The 23,227-nt window shown below is 39.3% G+C and overlaps 1 protein-coding gene and 1 long non-coding RNA gene across 3 annotated transcripts; both read left to right on the top strand.

Annotated features, from left to right (window-relative positions):
• Positions 1 to 6,185: 6,185 nt before the first annotated feature.
• LOC137479271 (uncharacterized) lies at positions 6,186 to 13,675 on the top strand. Its single transcript, XR_011002118.1, has 5 exons — positions 6,186 to 6,255; positions 8,781 to 8,957; positions 10,663 to 10,952; positions 12,511 to 12,616; positions 13,271 to 13,675. It is a non-coding gene; the product is annotated as an uncharacterized lncRNA (long non-coding RNA).
• Positions 13,676 to 14,946: 1,271 nt separating this feature from the next.
• Positions 14,947 to 20,012, top strand: ZNF281 (zinc finger protein 281). Of its 2 annotated transcripts, XM_068199622.1 has the most exons (2): positions 14,947 to 17,829; positions 18,381 to 20,012. In XM_068199622.1, exons 1-2 carry the CDS (start codon positions 15,215 to 15,217, stop codon positions 18,382 to 18,384), a joined length of 2,619 nt encoding a protein of 872 aa, XP_068055723.1. In that variant the 5' UTR covers positions 14,947 to 15,214; the 3' UTR covers positions 18,385 to 20,012. The 2 variants fall into 2 exon arrangements, with proteins under 2 accessions (XP_068055723.1, XP_068055722.1); XM_068199621.1 differs by having other exon boundaries at positions 14,947 to 20,012.
• Positions 20,013 to 23,227: the final 3,215 nt, after the last annotated feature.

Raw genomic sequence — 23,227 nt, 5'->3', positions numbered from 1 at the left:
AGAGGAAAAAATATCTGAGTGTAAAACCTCAGAGTAACTGTAAATCTGAAATGGATGAAGACAGACGTTCAAATTATAATTCTCAGCAATTTTGTTTTCATTATAACTTGTGGGATTTTTTTTAATAACTGAGATAAAACAGTGTGTTTTTCAGAGGTTTGTGATAGCTGGGCAAAAAATAGGATCTGTCACAAAATCTTTAACTTCTTTTATTGAGAAAGGTATGATGCTGTTACGTGAACCGACTGGATAACATTCTGGCTGTACATCTAGGAGGTTTTTGCAATGACTGGGTATCTGCAACAGAGCCAATGGTTTATAAATTTATTAAAAGGCAAAGAATAAAGTACCCAGTCCTTGTCTGGGAAACAATGCCTCAAAAGTTTAAAAAGCACAACTTTTTAATACTGATATGATTTTCTATATTTTTTTCTTTGAATTATTAGCACTGTTAAAGAAAAGGTGGGACTTGCTAGAGTTCCCCAGCCAAGTTAATTATCATTGAAATTCACAGGATTAGAAGAAAAGTTTGGTCATTACTATTTCTCTCTAGCTATGCCAGTCACAAAATACTAGACACAAAAACTCATTCACTTTGAGTTGTACACAGACACATCTGACAGTGCATATAATCTCAGAGTTTTGTGTATATATTGTTGAGTAACTGATGCATAAAAGCAAGTTCTAGTTTGCACCAATCCAAGCAGGATTTAAAACATTCATTTGGGGGTGCAAATTTCAGTGTTTGTTGTATAGAACTTCTGAACTGTCTCCTTCCTTTCCATAGCTTGGTTTGTCTGTTTTTCCTAAAAAGACTAAATGTAGAAGCTTTATTATATTGAATACTTTAAAAATAGATTGAAACATTATTTATTTTCTGGAATGTGGTAGTTCAACAGTTGTTTTTCAAAAAAAAGTTCTATATTTGTATCTATACTACTGGAAATTGGACATAATATTTGGATGGTAAAGAGTAACAGGGGTTTGATATTATTAAGTCATAACATTATTTTAATTTGTAATAGCATCTGCAAATTATATGTACCACATATAAGAACAAGACTCAACTGAAGTGATTTATTTTAAAAATTGCTCAAGAAGTTATATTTCACTTCTGAGATTTTTAGAATAATTTATTTTTCATGTAATCTAAAACTATAAATGTTAGTAAGATGACCCTAATGTTATTTCAGGTTCCCCATTTATCCATAAATAGGAACAATGCTCTCAATGTTGTAAGTTTTATTTTTATATACTTAAAAATGAGACAAAATGGGTTAATTAAAACAAACTCCAGTTTTTATTAGGGTGCTACTTCTAAAAGGTTTTGAGTCTGTCACAACTTTTTAGCTGCATAGGACAGTATGAATTAGCTAAAATGAACTTAGAATCAAAACCAGACAAAAGCTACTCACAGTAAATCCTTTTGTAGAGGTAAAATGATTGGGAAAGTAACGAAATTAGAAAGGAATGTCTCTCTTAACATGGTCTGTTTGTGGTTGTTGTTTTTTTTTAATTTTGCAGGAGGTTATCAGTAAGACTTTTTTTTTAACTGCACAGTATCTTGTTTATACATAATTATCTATGTGCCTGATTTTTTTTTAACTGCACAGTATCTTGGTTATACATAATTATCTATGTGCCTGACATTAACTTGAATGCTGTGTAACCCCGACAATATCTTTCTGGAATAAGTTTCATTTAATACAGCAGAACAACAGTGAAGTTAGAAACATGTTTGTGTCTTTTTTTTTCATGACTAGCCCATGTCTATTCTCTATGAAATTGATGTCAAAAAAGTATTATATATTTTCAGTGGGAAATAGAAGGCTGCCCTCTACTATCCTTGTCAGGACGTCGTATCCCTTTAATCATACTTTTCATTTCAGTACATTGAAATTTCCGTTACCAAGGACAACATCATAAATAAAAGTGTTTGTGAAATTTTTACCTGCAGCTTCCTAACTTTGTGCATTAAGCATGAGACTAGCAGAGAGGTGGTCAAATGTGAAAATTTATAATCATTTATTACGTACGGCTGAAGCGAGAAGGGAATAAAAGCGTGAAGGCATACATCTATAAACTGCAGCAGAAAAGCTTAAATGAAAAGTAAAGTGAATTTCTGTGTCTTGTCATAAAGTAATGAGAAGCCAGAGCTTTATTCATAGCAACCCAAGATGCATTTACTCTCAATCTAGCTTTAGCAGTAAATGCTTCCCTGATGTATTGCTTCGGACTTACAAAGAAATATTTGTGCTCTACATAATAGTATAGTTAGGAGAATTACTGCATGGCTGAGGAGATTCTATAAAGGTTTATAGCTGATGCTGTTACTGTAATTTAATCACAATGTAGCTAATGTAGTACTTTAATATCACACGTTACTTTTTTATTTACCATTTATTAGTAGCTGACAGTCAATCATCACCACATCATAAACAAATCATGCCGGAATCTGGAGGAACCCTGAAGTTCCAGAACAGATGCACTGTAGCTCTTACATGTGCTCCATAACAAACTAGACATCAAATTATTTTTAATGGAATAATCATGTACGTCAGGGTTCTTGTTTTCATTCAGTTCATCAGCCAAAGACAATGTTTTTTACCATGAATACAAATAGTGTTGCACATTGTGCATACATGTTTGAGTTAGCACTCTGCTACAAGGAACAGAGGAGAACGTCTTCAAAAACATGAAGATTCAGGTAAAAGGCAATGTGTACATACTGATGAATGCATTTCTACAGACTAAGAATTGTGCTCTCTTGCTTTCAGCCACCTTTTTGTTAGGTTTGCTCTGATTTGTAAATGGACAAAGGAAATGTAGCTGAGTTCATCAAGAGCTCTTGAGGCACTGAAATCACAAAAAAGAGTTGCAGTAGGAAGGATTTTTTATCTTAAGAATGATAATTTTATTGCCCTTTTTAGATGCACTGTAGGATCAATTTATCTCAGATTTGATTTCATGATCAGGTTTTAGTACAGAATCACAGTATTTCTCTGAAGTCACTTGTGTTAGCAACATTAAATGCTGATTGGAACTCAAAGTACTGCCTCTTTGGACTGAAACCTGTGCTTCTCTCAAGACCCTAAAGGTTTTTTAATTGCAAACAAAATCTTGATTTTCCAGTCCTCTCCAGCTGTGGGGGAATGACTAGTAACCAACATCAGACTGCCATGCTGATTAATATGGAGCAGTAATAAGCCCCTCAGAGATGTGTTTGTGGGCTATTGGTGCATGTCCTGGGTGTGCTGCAAAGGAACAGCTGAACACCAAGGACCTTCAATCACTTGAAAGGTTTGCCAAAAAGTCTAGTAATGCACACCCTGGCATGGCTTATTGCTATGAGAATATGTCTCTTTAATTCAAATTTCATGGAATTTACCCTTTGGTGAAAAATTATTCCTAGAAGAAAAATGGAAAATATTTGGAGGAGGTATATGGGAAACCCCCTTGCTTTGCCATTAAATAAATTAGACTAATAAATTTCCTCTTTCAGTCAGCATTGCATTGCTTACGACCACAGGTTCTCCAGACCAACTAGACATTTCCAAATATTAAATGTGATGTAAAGGGATTGCTGTTGATTTTACTTTTCTTCAGTGACTTTAAAAAAACCAAAACAACTGTCCCCACTTTGCTATTAGGAGAAGCCTGTAGGCACTCTTCTCCCTAAAATTACTGGACAAATATTATAGGTCCTAGTAAACCCTTGAGTTTGTTTATGTATTTATTGACTGATATATTTTTAAAAGGAAACTGAATCACTCTGTATTCCCTTGTAGTTAGCTCGGGACAGTTGTGCCAAGTACAGCCAACTGAAAACGGCTACTGAATGTTTAAACATTATCAGTAATATGTAAAAAATTATTGTGAAAGGAAGACACTGGTAAAAACCATTCTCATTTCTTTCTCTAGCTTCCTTTTTCTTTTGAATGGCTCTCTGTGTACAGTCACTTTTGGTGCATTCTCAAGTGGCCACCAAAGATCCAATTTAAATCACACTTCACAGAGATCCATTAACTTTTAGACATTATGTGCTATCCTGACTTGTAACTTCTAAGGGCACTTTCTGGTTAAATTTACAATATATTGAATTTCAGACACTAACCTCTATTTTTGAAAGGAGGATTTAATACCAGATGCATTCAGTTAATGCCATTGTATCCATATCTCTTCAGAACCTATATTGATCCTTGAAAGCTGTAGAATGATTATTTCTCTACAGGGTTATTTAAAAACAATTATTCTGCTGCTACATTTGGGACAAAATTTCTGGTATTTAGTCCTTCTGTTCTAATCTAATTTTATTGTACCTGCCTGAGCAGCCTGATGCAGTCTCCTAATTGATACTTCTCTTGTTTGACTCTTTTCTTGTCTCATGTTGTGCTCACCTTTCCTCACAGACCTGCTGATCATGGTGACTCCGAGTTGCTCTATCTCTTATCTGGGGAGTGGCTGCTCTCCATTCCTTGTTAATCGTGTGTGTAATGTGGAGAAGGATGCCACTCTGTCAGGAGTGGGAAGGCTGACAGGAAAATCTTCCATGACAGTTCTGGATGGTCACTGGGATCTGAAAGAGATGCTGCAATGAAAAGTGAGATGATTCTTTGGAATAGAAAACTTAAATGTCTGCTTTCCATAAAATATATTGTTAGAGCACTCTGTCTCATTTACAGGCTAATGTGGAAATAGACCCTATTTTCTTTCCTTACCACCTTAAATTTACTTAACTGAAATATGAATTATTTAATGCTGGGCAGAAATTAAAACTCAGTTTAACAGAAATGTTGCATGAACTTGCATCAAATTCTCAGACTGTTTTTCTCAGAATGAACCTTGAAAATGCGAGTTGTTTTTAGGTGTAAATTATTTGGTTTAATTTGGATTTATCCACCTTTAAAAATATACTTCTGTGAGGTCTTTAAAAACTCCCAAATTAAGCCAAATGAAACTTATAAGTTTCTGGGGTGTTTTTTATTGGTCTGTGGAGGTGGTGGGGTTGTTTTGTTCCCTTAAAATCCTCCCCTCCCCATTTAAAATGTTTTTATTTATTTTGACATGAGAACAGAGGACATATGCATTTTGGGTCAATCCTGAAGTATCAATTAATTTCAGCACCTACTTTGAGACAGCATTTTAAAAATCTATAATTTATACAGCCATACAGTTCAATGATTTTTTTTTGGGGGGGGGGGGGGGGTAAGGTAAAGTGCTACAAGTTTTTTTATTCATTATACCTGAGATACTGGTTTGTATGTGGTGTTTTTCAATCTTTTTCTAAAGGTTAACTATTGTCCTCAAGTGAGCAGTTTAAGGATTCATTGCATTCTATATGAAAATGATGAAGAGTCCTTCGGAGCGCAGGGCACAGTGGGTTTTACTGCCACAACACACGCCTGACAGCAGAATTTCAAAGGCATGTTTGGAACCCAATAGAAATGTAAATGGCTGAGATAGCGTGATCGTGCAGGAGGAATCAGAACCCATCGTGGCTTTCACAGTCATGTGGCAGGGCTGCCTCATGAAAGAACTCAAATTGTAAACTGCATGTATTTGCTTTGCAACAAAGTGAAATGTAAGTTATTTTCACATGAACATTTTTAGACTTAGAATAAATTTCTAAGTTTCTCGCTCAAAACAATCTACTGTACATTTGACATATGGATCTTTGGAAGAAGCAGCTGACTTTTTCCTTTTTCATCTGAATTATCATCCTTTTGAAAATATGAAAGCCTAATATTTGTAACTGTTTTCATTTTATCATGAAAACCAGGGCCTATCTTGCAAGCAAGGATTAAAAGACAGAAAACAAGCAGCAGTAGAAAACCCCAAACTTGGAAGTCTGTTTCTGGGTAGTTGATCATTTGGGTAAGTAAGTTTCAGATCCACAACAATACATCAATAATTTAATCATTTTGAAAATATCAGTGCATTATTATGGGACCATCAACTATTTCCCAGATCTGCAACAGTGGTCAGATTCCACCTCACTGAGACATTAATTTTGAAATCAGTACAACTGGGATGTTTGAACACCTTTGCAAATCTGGGCCTAAGTGACTGTTGTCTCTCCCAGAAATTCAAAAATAGAAATCTGTTATATCTATTAAGAAATGACATTCAAATTATTTCTAAGGACAGCATTTTATGAACATGTTTTTAAGTTCTAGGGCAGTTATTGCATCAACAACAGGACAACAGTAATGTCTGAAAATCACCAGATAGAGTGATCTCCCTCTACAATAAGAGGTGAGGATTATTCAAGAGAAGGACTCACTGTCCTTGCACTGGAGGAGCTACAGGCAGCACACAGGGCTATCTTTATGCCTTTTTCTAATAATTCAAGAAGTAATTGTACCAATACCTGTCTTGTTCTGTGCCAAGAGCCTTCCTGTACTCGGGCACAACTCCTGTGTGAAAGCCCAAAGGGGCTTCTGCTCATAGAAGATGGCAGCACCAGGAACCTAAACTGGTAGGAGAAGATAATTTGGAATGAGGCTTCAAATACTGTTTCTTTTACAGTGCAACTCCACATCTAATCCACACAGAATTGATCTGCTGTGAAAAACGGGGGAGAGGCTGTGCCAAAACTGTTCAGTCACATAATAATAAGATTAGGTCTACGAGAAATAGTGTCCATTATGAATTCATCTCCCTGAAGAGAATTTAGATAGAAGGGTTTTATGAGGGTTTTTTTTGGCTTATAATGAAGTCAAGGATGAGTAACATTCCATCTAGAATGTGTGAAAGTGTATGTGTTTTATTCATCGTAAAGGAATATTTTAAGCTGTACAGATTGAGTCTACAATTAGAGTTAAAACACATTCAATCATTAATCTAAAATCATTATTATTGTCCAGTTTTTGTTACATTAAAATAAGAATATTGAGGATGGAGTCTGAGTAACTGTTCTAAATGCGTCACGTGTATGGAAAAGATTCTGTTCATTTGAATGGGCAGCACTGGAATGTTTTTTAGCTTTTGTCTTAAGGTTTATAGGGTTCTGCTTCTTTATCAAGAAAATTAGAAAAGCACATACTGCATTTGGTATAGTTCACTTAAATTTTTCTGATTCTGGAGCTTCAGAAAAGCTGTAACCTTAGGCTTTAAATTGCTATAAAACAAAAAGAGAGCAATACACAATGGCTTGCAATATGTGTAACAGCCTTGGGATCTTTTGCAACACCCTTCCCTGTTTGTGTATATAAGAAAGTTCTGCAGAAATTCTTGCAAATAGAAACCTGTAAATTGCAATAGTACTGGGATTACACTTTGTGTCCTCGCTTTCCTATAGAGATTTTATAGTGATTCTTACAGTATAATCTGCACCACTGTAGTTCTAAATATTTCCTTTCCTAAGAAGTATTTTTTTCTCACCTCTAACAGTATTGTAATGCTCTGAGTGATCTAGCCTAAGCTCATTAACCACCTTGTGAGGTATATGGAATGTAAGGAATACGGAATTTAGCTCAACGTGGTATGAATCAACATTTTTTGCACCACACACACAACACGTTGCAAATAGGTTTTGTGTTCATTTGTGTGTGTTGACTTATTTTGGGTGGAGCAGACCAAGAGCACGGATTAATTTTTTGGATTAAATATAATTCACTTCCCTGTGTGTTCACTAGTTCAGTAGGGTACTTAGAGAAAGTTTTATAAAATGAGAAATTGGGGGTTAGTGACAAAAGAAAGTAATCTCTGAGTGGATGACAAGTACAAGGAATAGATGCAGTTGGAAAAAGTTGTAAGCCTGTAAAAATAGGTGGAATTAAACTTGCAGTTCTTTCCCTGCAGCCAATATTCTAAGTACAAAAATGTACATGTTTTGTACAGCAGTGGAATCATGCAAAGGCATAGTAAGACCAAGGTCTGGGTACACTGGTTATTTTCAGACCACTATGTGTGTGAATAACAGACTACTGGAAAAAAAGAACTGAAGCATGGATCTCCTCTCTCTGTGACTGGTGCTGTTTAGATTTTTGATGTATGTGGTGATGGTGTGATTATGGTAATGAATTTTCTCAGAACAAAACCCAACTGGCTTCATGTCTTGGCTTTTTCATGCTCTGAAAATATATCTTGATTTGTAAAGTGTAACTGGGAAAAGAAGAAACAGAAGCAGGAAACCTTTTCATCGTATGATAAATTTCCTTTAAAACTCCTGAATCCTGTAGCCCTGACTGTAATGCTTTAGACTTATTGCCAAGGTCAAGAGTTCTTCTTTAAGGACAGGCAGAAAATGGATCCTGGTCACCTCAAAAAGTAGATTAACACAGGCTTGTCTAGGTACTCCAACAGGATGTTGGTAAGGGTAAAAGGTAAAAAAATCTGTTAGACACATTTATGTCAGAAATTTGTTATAACTGACATATGAAAGCTTATCTTGACACTTAAATATCCTGTTTTGCTTATGCAGAGAGGTGAACAGCTGACCTCTCCAAGTCCGTTCCAACTTTTTAAAACATGGATATTGCCTATCATCCTAAACATACCTTTGTGCAGAGAGGTTATTGCTGGCTTTATCTAAAATAGACTTTAGGGCAGGTTTACATTTGGCAACACAGAATGCTAATCTACTACGGCTGTGGAGAATGAGCTGTTCTTTTGATATCCTAGATCCCAGTTATCCTTCTGGCATTTATAATTTTATAAATTTATGAACTTATAAATATAAATTATTATTTATAAATTTATAAACAATGAACATTATTTCATTTTCTGTGCGGCTCCTTAAAAACTGTAAAAACTGTTTTGTACTTCATTCCTTGCAGAGATTCTCAGTGCGGCATCCAGAGCTACACTCAACCTGTCCATTTCCACCTGACCTGACATTAATAGAAATATCTTTTTAATATGGCTGAGAACTAGAGATGAACTGTCGGGTTCTCGAGGCAACCGAGGCAAAGAGCTATTTATCTCTGAGGCCAAAGCAAAGGCTCTGCTCCAGGGTAAGTTACTGATCTGCTCCAGGACCTTTGCTATGACAGTTTATTACTACCAAATTTCTGTGGATCTGTTAATTAGCATTACAAAATTTCAGTTGTTTTTGTTTTTTTTTTTTTTTTCTTTTTTACTTCTAGTTTTTACAGGCAGAAAATCCAAAGCAGTCCCACAGTTTGCTCCCGTTTGCAAAGCCTGCCAAGTACCAATTGAGTGATAACAATGAGAGCTGAAATTTGCCTGTGGGACAGTGACTTTGAAATTTCACTACAGTGCTGTTTCAAATTTCAGACTTCTTAAATGTTGAAGTAAAGATTTCAAACTTCAACTGTGGTAGAAAAATCCCATTATTTTGGAATTTGATATTCTTTTCATTAAAACTGATGTTGTATGATAAAAGTTTCCTGAGGCTTACAGTTTCTAGCACTGGTCTAGATTTAAAACAAACAGTAAGTCCCTAATCTCTCCTTGCTGACACAATTATTTTTTTTTTTTTTTAGGATTACAGAAAGACTGATTGTGTGAGTAACATGAATTCTATTTGCAGGCTGCAGTTTCCATTGCTGCAATAATGTTATTTTTTAATTTATGGGAAAAAAGCAGTCCAGTATAGCTGCATATGATCTATCTTTATCTCTTCCATAAATCAGAAAATTTCTTGCAATCCAAACATTTTTAGTGCTGGAGATTTTGAATGCTTTGAAATATTGAAATTTTTTAGGTATTGATTTATTTAGAATATGTTTCATTGATTTTTATTCTTCTACAGTTCTTCTATCTAGTGTTTAAGTAGATATTTTGCTAATATGGTTTTATTTAATTGATCTTTTGAGGTATTACAATAAGGATTTTAGTAGCTGTGATTCCTTAACAATCCTTTTCAGTTGTCAAACAAATCAGAGACCAAATGCTTAAACAGGAGAAGGATGAAGCAATTCCACATTCTTGAGGATGTGTATATTAAAAAAATGCTGAAATTGAAAATATTGAAAGTATCAGTGTGAAGTCTCAACACACCAAAAAATGATTGCAATTTATTGTCTAATCTTGAATGAAATATGTCCATAAAAAGGAAATGTCAAATAGTAACTGAAGGAGAGACCAGTGTTAAAAGCATGGAAAGAAACTTCTGATAAAAATGACTGCCATGCAAATTCCTGTTGCCCTAAAGCAGAATGAACTTGTGATAAGAGTGTCAACTTTCAGTGGTACCACCCAAACTGGAACAGATCCTGACAAACTTGCTAGAGATTAGAACTGTCCAGAGACTGATTTATTCAAGATAGCAAGGACAATTCGGGCAAGAGCTGCCAAATTTCAAAGCTGAGCAATCCCTTCCGCCCTGCCCAGAGTGACAGTCAGGGATGTAATTAAGCAGTGCTTTCCTCGGATTCCAAAAGGCAGGATTCAAACTCTGCTGAAGGTTTTTGACTTCTCCTTAGTCTACCAAGAACACACCCTACTTTGGCATGAGACCTGAAAAATGACAGGTGTGCTTGCACATCCTCTGTTGTCCAACTAGGCCAGATTTTCTGTCTGGAAACTTTTACCTTTTCAAGGCATAGATGGCTTATTCTGGATGTGTATGGATTTGTTATGAGCACAATGGGCTACAATTCCTCTGGGGGTTCACATGTGCTATCAAACACAAAAAATATAAATGTGCTTTCTATGCTGCTTCCTGAAGGAATTTTATTTTATTGATCCCAGCAGGTATAGTAAACAGTTCTGGATAAAATTACTGGCTTGGTCACAACACTGTTTAATTTCCAGAAGTCAAAGAACATCTGACCAGCCTGAGCAACTGAGGCAGCTGCTCACAGAACCACACTGCTGCTGACACCAGGGCTCACTGAAAAAACAGAGAAGCTCTTTTTGCAACTAATGAGCTAAAGAAACTGAACTATCAATTATGTAAGACCACGTTATTAACATTTCAAACCACCTGAGGCTCTGCACCTCTTTATTTTCACCACAGATGGACCACACACTATCCTGTACAGGTAATTGCTGATGACAGCATTGTGTGGAAAATGCCCCCTCATTACCAGATGTGGGTGCCAAGACCTCGTAACTCATTGCAGGCAATAAGTAAAATCCTTGTTGGGCCGATTCTATTAGAATAATTTGATGTTAGAGGACATCCCCACTCCAAGATAAAGCAAGACAAAAAGCTCCCAGAAGTCTACAACAATTAAGAATTAAGATAAGTCTGCAGCACTTCATATTTCTAACAGTTAAATATTCAAAGGAGCTGTTATCAAGCTCAAGAAAAGCAAACACTTGGCATGCCAATTTAAGATCTGGAATATTTAATAATTTTCTATAAGATTAGTGAATATCCAAACTTAAGTAGTTAACTAGTTTGTTTTTCTGGGATGATATGATATTCACAGATTTCACAAGAGACTCAGAAACAATTAAACACATTCTTTTTTGCATACCTAGGTTAAAAAGAGCATTCTAGTCTTGAAAGTCTAGAATGTATGTTTTTAAATTTTTTTTTTACTCTTTATATCAGAACAACCAGTATTGCTTGGAATTGAGTTTTGGAAAGAATTTTAACTCACGAAAGCTCCTGAAAAACAAGCAGCATGTGGTTTTACTCTCTCTTCTGGGATCAGCCTGTGTAAAACTTGTTCTTTTTCTTTCTTCTTAACAGCTGATTATTTGTTGCCTCCCTCTCTAAGGCAGCTACCCATAGCAGCCTTCTGCCTGGGATGGAAATCCCTAAAGTCCTGTGAACTTGAAATGAGAGTAGGAGGAAATAAAGGCATAGACTTTGTACCCCCTCCTCTTTCAATGTAGATTTCAGATGATTCTGTATCAGGAGACTCAGAATGGTCCACTAACTCTGCATTTAGAGACATAACTGGGATTTTATTCCACAAACAGTTTGCCTGTGAGTTGCCAAGCTTCAGGATAGTGGCAGTTCTGTTTCTAAATGAGCATCACAATATAATTGTAATACACATTGTAGGACATATATTGCACTCAGAAACACAGCTGGCTCTTTTTGAATCTATTGTTACTTATTGTTGAGTTCATTGATGTAACCTGAAAATAACTGAAAGGAAGTGTTGGATTTTAGCTTCTTTGAAAAACTAAACAAAAGAAGTTAAGAAGTTCTCTCTCCCAAGGGTGTTGTGCTGGCATTGGGTAATGCATGGAAATATTACATATGAATGGTACCTCTTATTCCTCCCTGCTTACTAAGATAGTGATTTTGCTGATGAGCAAATCCAGAATTAATCCAAATGTCTTCAAGTAATTTGCATGTTGGATTAAAAGGTTGCAATTTGTTTGCTATTCAAATGCAGTTTCTTACCAGAAAATATTTTCAGTTTGAAAATCAAGAGTTTTTTCCCTGACACATTCAAGCTGCCAATTTTAAGTAATACTATTACCAGGCAGGGTAATTTTACAAAGAAGCTTAAAAATAAGTTATAAATCCACAGTGAATCTCAGTTACAGAAGCATTTTCATAGCAAATTATATATATTTTGCATTTATTTCCATTTGTTATTCTATTCTTCCCAGTAATTTGAGTGTGTTTTTCAGGATCCTGCCTGCAGATTGCAAGAATCAGTACCAAGCTGCATTATTAACTCAGATCCTGGACACACACTCTTCAATAAGGCAAATATGTTCAGGAAAACTCATTGAAGTGAGTATTTTGTTTGCTTTTAGCTTGTTTAGTCTAATAAGAGGCCAACGAAGGAACCCCTTCAAAGAACTTTGGTGATTCATGTTTAGTATGTTTGGTGATTCATTTTGGTATGTTATCTGCTTGGGGTACTTTTTTTCTGTCCTTGTACATTCCTTAATTTTCTTCCTATTTAAGTTTCTAAAATAATTAAGTGTATGCATTTGTCAATACATATGTGGGAGTATATTTTTAGTGTAGAGTTTGGTAGTATATTTTCTTACTTTTAATTTTACAAAAAGAAATATCAGAAGTAGAGATTGTTCACTCCTCAGTTTGCCTTAGCATCTTCCTATTTTCACTTTTTGAAATAAATTTATTATGTCGGTCAAAAGACCATTCAAATATAAAATTAAATTTTCTAATTAATGTTATAGATCCTTTGGTGCTAAGTTTTTCATTTTCAAACACCTGAATATCACAGTATAGTTGATGCACTCCCATGTTATCAAATAAATGCTCAAGGTACAGCTTATAATGTTGAAAAATAGAAAAAGAAATTGACCTTGATGAAGTGTGTCTTCTTTTGTCTGTTCCCAGGAAAGTTTATTTCAGGTATTTCTACTGCTGAAATGATTAGAGTTAACAGCTTTTTCCCTCCATTTTATTTTACAGGGTCTCTTCATCTTCCTGATATATGGGGTGTACAACACAGAGGTAAGTCTGCTTGGAGTATCTCAAGGCTGACAGAGTGAATGAGAGAAATGACAGGTTTCTTATCTTGATAACTGAGGGACAAAGTTGGCTTTCCATACGAGTGTCCTACTGCCCTTCATGCTTGGACTGGCTTATATGCATCCCAGCTTACCATTAAACACAGACACCCTGAATAAAGGGACAGACTCATTTCTCATAGACATTGACTAATATTTTACTGCTGCTTTAAGTTTTTTGAATTCCTGGTCTGTCTTTTAACACTTAGCTAAACCTGACAGTCTTTAACTGTCGTAATCTAATGTACATTTTGAAACTGTTAGTTTACATACTATAAAATATTTAAATTATAGAAGGAACTAGTTTTACTTACTCAACAAAATTTTGAAGTATAGAAATGACAAAAAAGTCCAGTTTTTTGAATCAATCAGGTATGTATAACATCTGACCCGAGCCTTTGTACCAGTCAGGGTTACGAAAAGTACTTGCTATTTATAGGCTCATCTCTCATAAAGGAAAGTATCTTTGACAGATAAATCCTAAAAATTGTAAGGAATCTGTCCACCTTGTTCTGTTACTTCCACTACATCAGTAATAAAATTAGTGTTAATATGTTTAATTCCAAGTTTTTAAGCTAAGGTACCTCTGATGTTTGTATTTTAAAACCTTACAGAAATGCAAAAAGCTTGTGAAGTAAATACTCAGAAATTAAGCAGAATTCTACTTATATTTTATTATCCTCCAAGGAGGGCATGGACTATTATAAAAACAGTGGAAAAGGTCTCCCGATTAACCGAAGTAAGGTACTATTTCAAAATAACAATATTATTTCTAGTATAAGGATGAAGTATTTCCGTACACGCAGCTCAACCAATGAGCGTCATTAGAATGGGTTTTGCTGTACCAGTGGGCCAAAGAATCCCGGCCGTGGCCCCGGGGAGCTCAGCTGCCGCTGGTGTCCCGGCCCGCCGGGGGCCAGGGCTGCACTCAGCGCTCCCAGGGCTCAGCTGGAAAAGGCTGGGAGCGCAGACCCGCTCCCCAGGGCGTACGTGGCAGGGAGCGTGGGAGCGGCATGAGCCAGCTGTGCCCGACGGACACGCCTGATACACCAGCGGCAGTGTTTCGGGAGCGGAGCGGCTTCCTTATCTCCGCGGCGTTACGAGCATCTCCTGTCACTGCTTTGGGATCAAACGGCAACACCCTCGAGCCTCTGTTAAAACCCTCCATTTCAGCCTTTCTGCATCTGCCGCCTCTCCGCCCGGGTCACGAGCGCCGCTGAGCCCGCGGCCGCTGCCCGCGTTGGGAGCTTTGCGCGGCCCGGGACCGGCCCTGCCGCGCTGCCGGAGCAGCACCTGCGCTCTGCTCGCGGGCTGCGCCCGTCCCGCCGCGGGCGAGCGGCGCTGCCCGGTCCCGCTATCCGGGCCGTGCCGGCGGCGGAGGCCGTGCCGGCGGCGGAGGCCGTGCCCGGCTGCGCCCGCAGGGATCCCGCGGCTCCCGGAGCGCGTCCCGGCGCTGCCGCCGGCCCGGCCCGGCCCGGCCCCGCGGCGGGCAGCGCCCACCCCGCGCCCCCCGCGCCGCGCCTGCGCGCCCGCGGCCCGTGCGGCCGGGGCTCCCAGCGTGCCGCGCGGCGCGCATGTGCGGCGGGGCGGGCGCTGCTAATTCCATTGTGGAGCGGACGCGGCGATATTTGTAACTGGCGGCGGCGGCGGGAGCCGTAAGTGCAGCCGGGCCGGGGCCGCCGCGGGCGCGGGGCGGGAGGCGGCGATGCGCCCGGGCGGCGGCTGCCGGGCCGCCGAGGGAGCCGCCCGCTGAGCCGGCGCGGTCCGGCTGGCTGCCGGGCGGGCGGGCGGCGGGTCCCGCAGCCCCTCTGGGCCGCGCCTCCTCTCCGGCCCGCCTTCCCGGGGGATGAAACTCGGCAGCGGCTTCCTCGGCGGCGGCAAGAGGGCGGCGGCCATGGAGCCAACGTTCCCCCCCGGCATGGTGATGTTCAACCACCGCCTGCCCCCGGTCACCAGCTTCGCCCGGGCGGCCGCGCCCCCCGCGGCGGCCCAGCACCCCCCGCAGTGCGTGTTACCTCCGGCCGCCGCCGCCGCTTCCTCCACGGCGGCGGGCGAGCCCCCGGCGCCTCCGCCCCCGCAGGACGTGACTTTCAAGAAGGAGCCGGCGGGGGCTTTCCCCTCCGCACCCTCCTCGCAAAGGAGCCCCTGGGGCTTTCTGCAGTCCCTGGTGAGCATCAAGCAAGAGAAGCCCAGCGAGCAGGAGGAGGAGCAGCAGTCGCAGCACCATCACCACTACGGGGGGCTTTTCGGGGGAGCGGCGGAGGAGAGACCCCCCGGCCTGGGCAGCGGGGAAGGAACCGGCCAGAGCGTGATCCAGGACCTCAGCCTTCTTCACCACCTGCACCAGCATCCCCACCGAGACCTGCTGCTCACTGGCAGAGGCGAGGGCGCTCCAGGGAGCGCGGGTGAGCCAAAGCACGACGCCCAGGTCAAGAAGGCAAAGAGGCCAAAGCCAGAAACTCAGGGAATCAAAGCCAAGCGGAAGCCGAGCGCTTCATCCAAACCCCCCCTGGTGGGAGATGGGGAAGGTGCCGTCGCGTCCCCCAGCCAGAAACCTCACGTCTGCGAACACTGCAGTGCTGCCTTCAGGAGCTCCTATCACTTGCGCAGGCACGTGCTCATCCACACCGGGGAGAGGCCTTTCCAGTGCAGCCAGTGCAGCATGGGCTTCATCCAGAAGTACTTGCTGCAGAGACATGAGAAGATCCACAGTAGGGAGAAGCCTTTTGGGTGTGACCAGTGTAGTATGAAGTTCATCCAGAAGTACCACATGGAAAGACACAAGAGGACGCATAGTGGAGAAAAGCCATACAAATGTGACACTTGTCAGCAGTATTTTTCAAGGACTGATAGACTGTTAAAGCACAGAAGAACATGTGGTGAAGCCATAGGTAAAGCAGGGGCTGGAATGGAGCCTGGATCATCAAATAGCATGGGTAGCTTGGCTGCATTGTCTCAGGGAAGTACAAGTTCCTCAAGGAGAAAAAGTAAAACAAAAAATACGTCCACTGAAAACAAAGGAAGCAAGTGTAGCAGCAAAATCGCTGAATCTCAAGTTACAAGTAATGTGGCCATGCCGAGTTATGCAGTTGATATTCCTATTGTGTCTTCCAGTGGTGGTCTAGTTGGCACAGGCGTAGAAGAACTTCAGAAGAAGGTGCCAAAATTGGTCTTGAAAAAAACAAGCAGAAAACAAGGAGACAAAAATTACCTTAATTTTGTATCACCACTGCCAGATATTCTGGGGCAAAAACCACTGTCTGGGAAACAGAGTGGCTCTCTAGGCCTAGTAGCCAATACCGGTGTAGAATCTATTGGCCTTCTCCAAAGTACAGGTGGTAAACCGGGTCAAATAAGTAGCAATTATGATGATGCCATGCAGTTTTCAAAGAAAAGAAGATACTTACAAACTGCAAGCAGTAACAGTGCCTTTTCACTTAATGTCGGACACATGACTTCCCAGCAGTCCGTCATCCAGTCTCCGGGTGTTAGCGTTATGGATAATGAAGCTCCTTTATCTCTTATTGATTCAGCATCTTTAAATAGTGAAATAAAGTCTTGCCACGACAAGTCTGGTATTCCTGATGAAGTCTTACAGAGCCTTTTGGACCAGTACTCTCACAAATCGGAAGGCCAGAAAGAAGATCCTTTCAGTATAACTGAACAGCGTGTGGACTTGCACACCTCAGGAGAACATTCAGACATGGTTCAGGAAGAAAACTTGAGCCCTAACTCTCAAACAGTTTCAAATGATAAGGCAAGCATGTTGCAAGAATACTCAAAATACCTCCAACAAGCCTTTGAGCGAACAACCAACAGCACTGGTTTTGCTTTTGGACCCAGTTTCCAGTTTGTTAGTTTGTCTTCAACTCTCCATAACCACACTCTGTTTCCAGACAAACAGATATACACTACATCTCCACTTGAGTGTGGCTTCAGCCAATCCGTTACCTCAGTATTGCCAACTGCGTTGCCAAAACCTCCATTTGGGATGTTGCTTGGCTCTCAGCCAGGCTTTTATTTGTCTGCTTTGGAGGCTTCGCATCAACAGTTGACTCCTTCTCAAGAGCTGGATGATCTCATCGATCCACAGAAAAACTTAGAGACTTCGTCAAACTACCAGTCAACATCTCAGAAACTGACTGGCCAGAAGGAACAGAAAAACTTAGAGTCCTCAACGAGCTTTCAGATCCCATCTCAGGAGTTAACCAGCCAGATAGATCCTCAGAAGGACATAGAGCCTAGAGCAACCTACCAGATTGAGAACTTTGCACAAGCGTTTGGTTCTCAGTTCAAGTCGGGCAGCAGGGTGCCAATGACTTTTATCACTAACTCTAATGGAGAAGTGGACCATAGAGTAAGGACTTCAGTGTCAGATTTCTCAGGGTATACAAATATGATGTCTGATGTAAGTGAGCCATGTAGTACACGAGTAAAAACCCCAACCAGCCAGAGTTACAGGTAAGGTCCTGACTGTGACCAGGCTGTGGGGTCTTCTTAATGTAATTTGTTTTACTTGGACAACACTGCCATTGGAATGTTTCTACACGGTCCTTTTAAGAATAATGTAACATGCCCTTTCAATGCAACTTTTCATATTTAGTTTTATTTTGTTAGTGTGATTTTTTTAGCTCTGTTTATTATGGTTTTTAATCAAAAATCAATAGTTTTAAAATAGCGTTTTTGTTCAAGTGACAATGTTTAGCAATCAAATTTACATTATGTAGATTGTCAGGGAATAGCCCAAGATTTTTAAATGCAAAAAATTAACTTTGTTCCTAGGACTAAAGTTTATTCTAATTGCTTTACTCTCAGGAAAGTGTAATGAAGCATGGGAATTCTGTGCACCACAAGTGTATTGGAACTTCCAATTTACAGATGATGACAAATATATCTCAGCTTTTTGAGGAAGGGATCTTTAGCATTTCAAATTGCTGTCTCTTACGTCAGCTGATCTGAAAGAATTTTGCTACCTAAATCTTGTTGTTTTTAAAGTACTCCTGTTCTTCCAGGTGATGCTCATTCCAGGCAGGTGGAGCAAATATTCTCGGGTCTGCATGATGAGCCCAGCACGGTAGCTTTAATCTGAACAGTAATGTCCCCAGAACTTCTGTGTAAGACTGTAATTCTGTAAAGAGATTCTGTAGACACAAACAGTGAGAACAAAATGTGTGCAGCTGGATCATGTCATTAGAACCCCAACTTGAAACTGCAGTCCTAATCCAGATAGGGTTTGGGGATACGTTATTTGTTACACACGGTTCAAAAAAGTCCATCTCTTGCTCTTCCCCTTGCCACATTCTTTTAGTGCAAAGGGTTCCCTCTATTTTATTGTGTTCCTGGTTCCTCTGGACTTGATCTTGGTTGTCTACCTGCCCCCCCACCCCCCGCCTCCCCTTCCCCATCCCCTTTACTTTCTTTCCCTTTTCCCTACTTACTCTCTCATCCCAACGTAATAGCTAGCATTTAAAAAGATTTACATTCCAGAAAGTGCGTATCTTATGGATGTGCTTTCTGATGTCTTATGACATCAGATGATGAACAATGAACACCCACCTGTTTTAGAACTATGTCGAGGTTTCCATGTACGATAAGAAATAATCTACTCCCAATTGTACATAGTGAGGCCCCTGTCCTGCATCAGGATCAGCTACCACGGACCCCTGTGCCCAGCAGTGTCCCGGTGGTGTCACTGGAGCTCTTTAGGAGAGGGGGGCTTGCAGCAGTTCATCATGGCAGGCTTTTAGGGCCTAAGGCTGCAATTCCATCAAAGGATTCTGGTGATGGCATCAACTACAAAAGTAGAACTTGAGTGGCTTGTTAATATCAACAGAACTTTTCTTTGGAATTATTGCCTTACTTTATGTATATTTTGTGGTACATTATTTATTATATGTGAATCCTGATTAATGCCTGTGGAGCCATGGAAACCTGCTAGAAATACTGGTGGCCATTCAAAGCTGCTGAAATGCAGTGGCACTGCTCTAAACCACTTTTTGCAAATTAATTTTTTGATTAGTTTTTTAATGTAATTTTGGTGATGTTTATGATGATGGTTTTTTATGTACTCTTGGTGATGTTTCAGTCTTACGTACTTTTCTGTTGTCAGGAAGGTACCAGTGGTTGTTTGCAGTCTTATTGTGTAATCAGCCTATTACAGGCTTCCATGTATAATAAAGTTATTAACATTGTGCAAGTGTAAAACACTTCTGTTATGAAAGTGGTGTATTATTAAAGGAATTGTTACAAAAATCCTGGGTAATTTCTCCTGTTGTCCCTCACAACTATGAATAGCAACCTGAGCCCATTGGTGATCTCTTTTGCTAGTAAACTTCCCCCCCACACTAACCTAGAGTTTGTTCTCATAGAATCGGTGTAACTCCATTAACTTTTTATTTATACTTGATTCTGTATTTCACGCTATTTCAGTTTAAATAATCAAACAACAACTGTTCTCTAAACACAGAACCCAGCCTGTTATCAGGGATGGAATAGTCCGTAACCACTGTGTTGGCTTTTTTAGTACCTTTTCTTTTGTTTTACAGAGGTTATAATTTACATTCTTTATATTGTGTGTAGTAGAAGTTGCATATGTATTGTTCTGGCTGTTTGCTTTAACTTAATAAAACCCATTATTCACAAAATCATAAAGGCATCACTTCTGTTATCCAGTCATGCTTTTGAGGACTTAGTAAGGAAACATTAGATTAAATTTTGAGAAGGAATTTACTGGGAGGTTTTCAGTTTTTCTTCAGTTTCCTTTTGAGTCAAATAACCAAAATGTGCTATTTTAGACACCAGGAGTCTAATTCATACCTTTAGCTTAGCAAAACTTAACAAATTTTCTGAAGATAAAAATGTTTATACAGCTTCATCTTTTCAAATCTGTGATTTTAGTTAAAAATATCTACATTGCACATTGTTAACTGCAAAGACTTCCCATAATTAACGAAAGTTCAGAATGACAAATACATAATACAGTAACTTAATTCAAGGTAAAGATTGTAGAAAATCCTGTGTCTACTTTTTGGGGGTCTTACTTGGTTGTAATTTCCCCCTCACCCTCCTGTTAATTCCTGCATTATATTGAAAGTCGTGTAAAAGTAGTACTGTAGCAAAATACTTTAAAAGCATTTTAGGTAATCTTAAGGTAGGCTGTGGATTTACTTAGTCTGTATTTTTCTTCAACTTTGCATATGTATTTGAATCAAGGCAGTGATATGGATGAGAAAAATCCTTGGCGTGTTGCAAAGCAAGCACAAAAACCTTACAAAAAGTAAATACGGAATATGCTCAATGTCTAATATTCAGAATGTTGCTAGGAATCATTTAAAAGTATGATGGGAAAATGTTGTGGGATTTTATAAGCTCTTTGCACAGCTTAGTCATTCAAATGTTTCTAAATAGAGCAGAACAAACTCTTTTTCTACTTTATTATGGAATTCAAATTTTATTGTAATGAAGGTAGGGGTATGTTAAAATTGCACAGAAATCGGGCTCTGGCTTTACCTGGTACATATTTGAAAACTACATAGTAACAGTTAACCCACATGAACTTTGTATCGGTGAGAGAAGGACAAAGAGAAAAGCAAAATGGCTCTTGAATTCTTTTCCACTTTATTTTAAGATTTTGTTGTTTTTAAAGGAGTTAATGGAGCAGAATGATAACCTGCTGCCTACCAGTAACAGGACTGTAAAGAAGAATTCACAGATGTAATGATAGAAAACGGTGCATCAAGTGTTACACTTCCTTTTAGGGTAGTTCACATCACATTATTGCCTTGGAGCCTAGTGCACTATGATACCTTGGACTGTGCACCTCTGTGTCCCAAGCCACTGAAAGTGCATGTCTGACCTGCCTGCATATGATCTAGAAGAGGTAACTAAAATTTGTTGTAGTTGCTAAATTACTTCAAATGGATACAGACTTGTGGGAGAAATACTAGAGTAAGAAACTGAAATGAAGGGAGAATGAAAAAAAAAAGTGAAAACAGAATGGTGTGAAGGGTATGCAATTTCAGGTTTATGGACTACTGATGAAGAAAAGCAGCTTGATGCCTCATGGAGACCTTGAGAAGCTACTGGAACAATTCAATGTATTCTATTAATGGTTTTTTGTTGTTTCAATTGTTTGGTCTTCCCCTCACCCCCAGCATTATATGCTTGATAACAGTGGATTTGTCTGAATGATGCTTCTGCTGGTTTTTTTCCCCACCAACTAGGAATCAGTCTTGTTCACGTGAGGCTGCTGCTGTGGCTGTGGAAATGTTTGTAACGCCCCGGAAGATACACGTGAGAATGCGTAAGTTACCAGCTCGATGCTCTAGTGGCTGAAGAGAATCAGGTCACTTTAAAATCAAAGATCCTGTTTACAGCCCCTGCTGACTACCAGCTTTCAACATTTGAGCTGTAATTTTCCAGTCTGTTTGTCTCATGCTCTATGCACTATCTTTCTCTGGGAAACTTCTGCAAAAATTGCCCATGCATTTCCTAAAATTAGATTAAGGAAGAAAACTTTCTTGTTCCACTGGTGTTTTCATCCCATGCTTCTTCAAAACCAAATCAGAATCCTTCTCCCCCAGCTAGGACTCTAGACTGTGTTGACGGATGTCCCTTGTTGAATCACTGCTTGTGAAACCTGATAAGTTTTTGAAAAATGCTTTTATGTTCAGAAATGTGAAAGTTTGGTAGCTGTATGTCCAAAGATGATCCCTCCAGGACAATGCATCAGGTCGTTTCAATGATTTGGTATGTTAGCTCATGTGGCAATCTTTTTTCTAATGTGTTGTTTATCGTCAGATTGGAATCTTTTCTTGCTGCTAGTATAAATTGCAGTGTTCACTTTTAATGTTCTTCTCAGGTGATTTTTGTGCAATTTTTTTGTTTGTACAAACACCTAGGAAAATATGGTTTACTATTGTGCACATCGTTTGGAACATGGGATGTATACCCTGCTTAATCCTGCAGAGTCCTGCTTCATGCTGTGAGTGTCATCCTGCTCATGGATACAAACAGCAACGCAGTCTTGCTTGGAAGAAATTCTCTGTCATTGTGTCATCAGTCTGTTGTACATTCAAGATGGGCTGAATTGAGGAATCAACAGAAGATTCAGCGCTGGCATTTTTTTAACTTAGAATGCTTCATAATCTTTACAGTAATGTAAAATTTAGAATATAATGTACTGCTTTATTTTCATGTTGATACTTTTCAATATTTTGATTTTATTAATTAGGTAATGGATCTAGTAATCTTAAACCCAAGCTTCTCCTTAGTAATGGGATGATGCCACACTAGAAAGCTGTCTGTGTACTTGGTGACCTGGCCTGAAATTTGCTAAAATATTGTGTAGCCAGTTCAAAATGAAGAAAGAATTAAGAACTGATTTAAGAATATATTTTTTTGATTATCTTAATACACTCTGTTTTACCTGAAATGTATCTTAAATAGCCTCTTACTTAGTGCTACAGTTAGCAAAACATTCTGTAAGCTAATGAGGCATGTAGTGGTCATTATGCAGGATCTGCAACATACAGATATTCTGTAGCAGCTCATGTGTCACATTTGATGCTAAAACCTGCTTTATCTAAAACTAGGTTATTACCCTTCAGAATATTCCTGTATCTTGTTAAGAAGGAACCTTTACTTTGTGCTGTTTGGCAAAAGATTTAATTTTGATGTTTATCTTGAAGGTCAAAAGGCTGGTTGTTTTTTCATCCCAGATTTTTCCTTACAGCATGTACTTCTGTCTTGTGCACATATTCTGTTCCCACAGGATAGGTTGGAGTCTTGACTGGGATATGATGTGTGTGGGTGCTGGCATATGGCCAGAAATTATATTGAGGATGGATCAGGCTGCTCA

The sequence above is a fragment of the Anomalospiza imberbis genome, chromosome 9, assembly GCF_031753505.1.
Source record: "Anomalospiza imberbis isolate Cuckoo-Finch-1a 21T00152 chromosome 9, ASM3175350v1, whole genome shotgun sequence".
NCBI classification, from domain to species: Eukaryota; Metazoa; Chordata; class Aves; order Passeriformes; family Viduidae; genus Anomalospiza; species Anomalospiza imberbis.
Note: the sequence above shows the minus strand (reverse complement) of the source record. Positions and strands in the feature narration are given on the sequence as shown.

Bases quoted from the DNA above. Each gene is read 5' to 3' on its own strand.
- ZNF281 (XM_068199622.1), top strand. From the start codon at position 15,215: ATGAAACTCGGCAGCGGCTTCCTCGGCGGCGGCAAGAGGGCGGCGGCC.